Below are 4,618 nucleotides of genomic sequence, written 5' to 3'. Positions count from 1 at the left end.
GAATACAGAAACAAAAAGGTCAAGCAGGTTAACGTGTTCCTCGTTTCTTTGGCAACATCAGTTCAATCAGGAGAGACTTGATTCCCATGCCAAGGTCTTTGGCATTTTAGACCCCGAGACGTCATCAGGATTAGACCAGTGACTGGTAATATCCTATACTCCTCGATCCGCTGACGTGTTCCACAGGTCGGTTGAGGTCGGGATCCGGATGAGGGGATGAATATCCTCAGACTGGAGGAGAACTGGGAGGAGGAGGGATGATGGCTGACTGAGGAAGAGAGGAGAAGGGATTTGTAAAGTTTGACAGCTGCTGAATGACCAACCCGACCTGATTGGATATTTAGGAACGCCCACAATCAGCTGATCACTATGCAGGTTAAGTCTTCCTGACTGAACTTACGCGAAGCTTCATTTGTTGCTCGGGGCAACGGGGTTCCAGGGCTGTTTCCGTGGAGCTCCGTCTTTGTCTTTCTTCTCCAGAGGTTTCAGGTGACAGGTCAGGACCAGGTCTCTGACAGAAGCAGAACCAGGTTCTCAAACATCTCAAGACATTTCCACAAGGACTCAAGGAACGTTGCAAGAAACATCCTGGAACTCAAGGACCTTAAGAAGATCCTGAAGGAGCTCCAGGAGGCTTGTAACGCACCCCCGAAGTCATCTTCACTTTTGGAGTTTCAGGGCTAAACAGAGTAGCAGCCAAATCCAATAGAATAGAAGAAATTAGGGATTTATCTTCAGACGTCAGGGCTGACGGACACTTGGATGACATCACAGGAGCAGAATGGAGGCGCTTTGTTTTTTCTTTTTATATTTGAAGAAGGAGTCACCATTTTCTTCTGTTGTGTTGGATTCTGCTCTAACACTGTTTACCCCAGAGACTCAAACACTTCAACACTCAAACACAATGTTGGTCCTGTCTGTGATGGAGCTTTCCACAGTTCGAAGGGAATTTCTAGGATGATATTTAAAGCTGAGTTTTGTAAAGACGCTCCAGGACTGGGGTCACAAAGGTCAGAATATTCCAGGATTACTTAAAAAAATTCCATCTAGCAGGAGTTTCCCGGCGCCCGCACTTACCTGAACTCCTGGTAGGAGGCGACTCTCTGGCTGACCGCCCTCAGCTTGGCCTGGTTCTCTCGCTGGTATCTGCGCTCAGACTCCACCGCCGCCTGCAGCTCCAGCTCCAACGCAGAGAAGTCGATGACATCACGCTCTGACGTGGCCATCATCTGAGGATGTCACACAGGAAAACAGTTTATATCAACTTCTTTGGATTTAAAGTGAAAATTGTAACAGGTTAGTTGCATAAATTCTGTCATGTATTACATACACATGACAGTAGAAGAAGAACACACAGTAGATGGCGTTAATGCACCTTGATGTTGGTGGCCACCCACCAACAAACCGAACAAAGAAGAAGAAGACACACACACACACACACACACACACACACACACACACACACACACACACACACACTTATATGTATTTGAGCATTGCCCGGACGGCTCGGTTCGGAGCCCAAGAGAAAACTAATGGAGCCCAACCTGAATCCGACAGGTTCTGTTTTTGTTTCAGAACAACACTACAGCGTTAGAAATCAAACAGAAAGCAGAGGGCAATCCTCTGGAGTTCCTCAAAGTCAGTTTGGAAAGAACCTTCTATCATTATTACACCAACAACCAACTCAATCTAACATATGAATGGAGAGAGACTGCAAAGGATTCATAAGATTGACAAGAAAATGAATAAAACAAAAGAAAACTGGGATGGGCCCGGTCGCTGAACAAGAACAATGCCGTCGTCCAGGAAACCACAACCGGAGAAGCTAACACGGCTGAACAAGACCGATCGCTAAAGGGAACGGGAAAAAGAGGGTTAAGAAAACGATGAAAGAAGATCTTGCAGAGTTTTAAAACTTTTCAAGATCAAAGACGCTAGCATGCACGACAAGATAGCAGATTTGAGAGCCGCTCTCGGAGGAATAATCTACGTATTTACGCTAGAGTGAAAGGAGAGGAGGGGACTGATGAGCACATCTCACACTACCTGACGGAGTGACACTCCAAATCCAGGACTTAATAGACTGATTGATATGCATTTGATAATATGCTTTTGATTTTCTTTACCCAGAGTGTTAGTATGGCTGGTCAAAATCATTTATTCTGATGCTGAGGACCTACTGTTCCACAGGATCAAGCTGGAGTTGTGCGTCTGTCTTGGAATCCAGCTCTGCTAAATGAAGAAGGCTCCTTTGATGACATAGAAGACTCATATTCTGTTTGTCATCAAAGGAGCTTTCTCCTAAACGAATAAGGAAGAATAAACTTTAAAAGAAAGATTCTCAACCATTCATGAAATATTACAGGAAATGAATATGGGTTATTTGTGCATTAGACGGGTTTGCATAGCTTGTGTATCAAAGGCATAAAGAAATTGTCCTTGGAAAAGTGTGGCAACCGAAGATTGAGCTGGATGGAAAGAGGCTTCAGCCGACATCACAGGAAGTGGCCGCCGGGCCGATTCAAACCAGACCAGATCCAGTGGGATTCTACGGATCAGCATCTGGGATCTGAAAAAACATGGATCCGGGCGACAGCTCTGGAGTCGGTCGATTTATGGAGATGTGTATGTGGCCCAGATAAACTATAAATACAAGATATCCATACAGCAGAGCCTGGGGAGCTTGTTTTTATGACTCATTTCATGAGATAGAGGCATAATTTAGTTAATAGAACTTAATACAGCATTTAAGCTCAATATTATTTTCCAAATTAAATCAGGCTCTAACTCCCGCTATTATTTTTCGCTCAATGTCATTTTTTAGGGGAAAATGTGCCTCTGAACTTATTTAATTTCAAACATGGAAATGATAACTGTATTTTTATTCTGTTTCTGAATGTATTTATTTACTTTTCTCACCAAAAACAGAGAAGAAAAGAACCCTGGACCAGATATGATGTCAGATTTATGACTCAAATATAACTTATCTATATAAATTCATTGGATCGACAGAATTAGTGATGTTTGTAAACATACATCTATGATATACCAGTTTATGGGAGGGGCCTACCGTGATAAGGCTCCTCCCCCACATTTGACATGTTTGGATCTGGACTTCATAAATAGAAATGTAATGTTGTATGTGACTGGTGTGAATAACCCTGTTAGACGCCAGAAAATAATGATCATAATTGAGGATGAAGCAAATCTTATATATTGACAGGAAACACATTAATCTAGTCAGGAAAATGAAAATTTTAATAGTTTGAGTTGTGAAAATACATTTTATAGCTAATTCTGTCATGGCATTAAAAGAATGGTCTCTATACTCATATTAAAACCCTCAGTGATGAGGAAGGAAGAGATATCATTGTAAAAAGAAAACTGGAAAATGAGAAAGTGACATTGATCAATGTCACAGAACAGATATTATGAATAACAAAGACAGAGAAAGAGAAATTGAAGCTGATGATTCAGATTATTTGGTTTAAAGAGTTTATTTAAATTGTCCAGGATGTTAGAAGTATACATATGTTTTATATATATACACTAATATATATGTATATTAGTATATATTTTTAAGACCTTTTTAAACTCCAGAATAAATGCAATTTAATACCCAAATAATGTCAAAACATTTACTTTAATAGAGAGAATTGTTTATTTAAACCTATTAATATGCTTAATAAGATACGGGAATAATGAGTGAGGGTAATTGTTGGAACTATTGACTGTTTATTTAAGTGTTTGATAGTTAAACATTGTTTTAGTAATTTTTTGTTATTTTTCGTAGTTTAATCTTTTGTGAAGGAACTGAGCACAAGTGAAAATATATATAGTTTATTTATATATATGTATATATATATATATATATATATATATATATATATATACATACAGCATTGTTTGGTTGACGTCATATATATATATTAATTATTATATAAATTGGGCCTTCTTATATCAGGTACTTGAGACATTTTGACTAAACAAATCCAATGTATTAAAACACTCTGTCAAAAGTCAAATCAAAACTTTCATGTTTTCAAAAAAAATCTTTTTTTTCTGCACCATGGTTCTCTTTTCCTAACTCCTTTCCTAACTCCTTTCCTAACTCCTTACTGCTTCTCGACTCCGTGGCGATTTCCATCGGGATCAAGGAATAGTGGTTAGGAAAGGAGGTGATTTAGTGGTTAGGAAAGGAGGTGATTTAGTGGTTAGGAAAGTGATTTAGTGGTTAGGAAAGGAGTCTCACCTGGTGTCTTGAATTCCTCGCACCCTCGGTGTCTTCAGGTGTTTTTTCTCTTCGCAATTCAGAAACAACAAACTATCTCTATGACAACGGGAGCAGGTCAGCGCCTGCGCCGGGTGCTGCCGCCGCTGGGCGGAGGATGAACTGCACCAGCTGATACCTCCACCTGCTGCCCGGTCTGTGCTACAACACCATGGAACCATGTGTTTTAGATCTGCAACTTCAATCCTTCTATTCTGTACAAGTCTATTCTATATTATTCTATTCTGGGTGAGTTTCCACACAATAGGAGATTAAACATGAATCAATATTTAGATGAACGAATGAATAAAAGTTCAATATCTGGTCAAGATCCAAACTTAAGAA

At 40.0% G+C, this 4,618-nt stretch overlaps 1 protein-coding gene across 1 annotated transcript; it reads right to left on the bottom strand.

Annotated features, from left to right (window-relative positions):
* Nucleotides 1-408: 408 nt before the first annotated feature.
* ccdc103 (coiled-coil domain containing 103) lies at nucleotides 409-4,150 on the bottom strand. Its single transcript, XM_061090816.1, has 4 exons — nucleotides 4,072-4,150; nucleotides 2,045-2,049; nucleotides 1,078-1,229; nucleotides 409-511 (listed from the first exon to the last, which is right to left on the bottom strand). The coding sequence occupies exons 1-4, from the start codon at nucleotides 4,148-4,150 to the stop codon at nucleotides 409-411; spliced, it is 339 nt and encodes a 112-aa protein (XP_060946799.1).
* Between the last annotated feature and the right edge of the window lie 468 nt (nucleotides 4,151-4,618).

The sequence above is a fragment of the Limanda limanda genome, chromosome 17 (assembly GCF_963576545.1).
Source record: "Limanda limanda chromosome 17, fLimLim1.1, whole genome shotgun sequence".
Classification (NCBI taxonomy): Eukaryota; Metazoa; Chordata; class Actinopteri; order Pleuronectiformes; family Pleuronectidae; genus Limanda; species Limanda limanda.
This window is presented reverse-complemented; position numbering and strand designations above follow the sequence as displayed.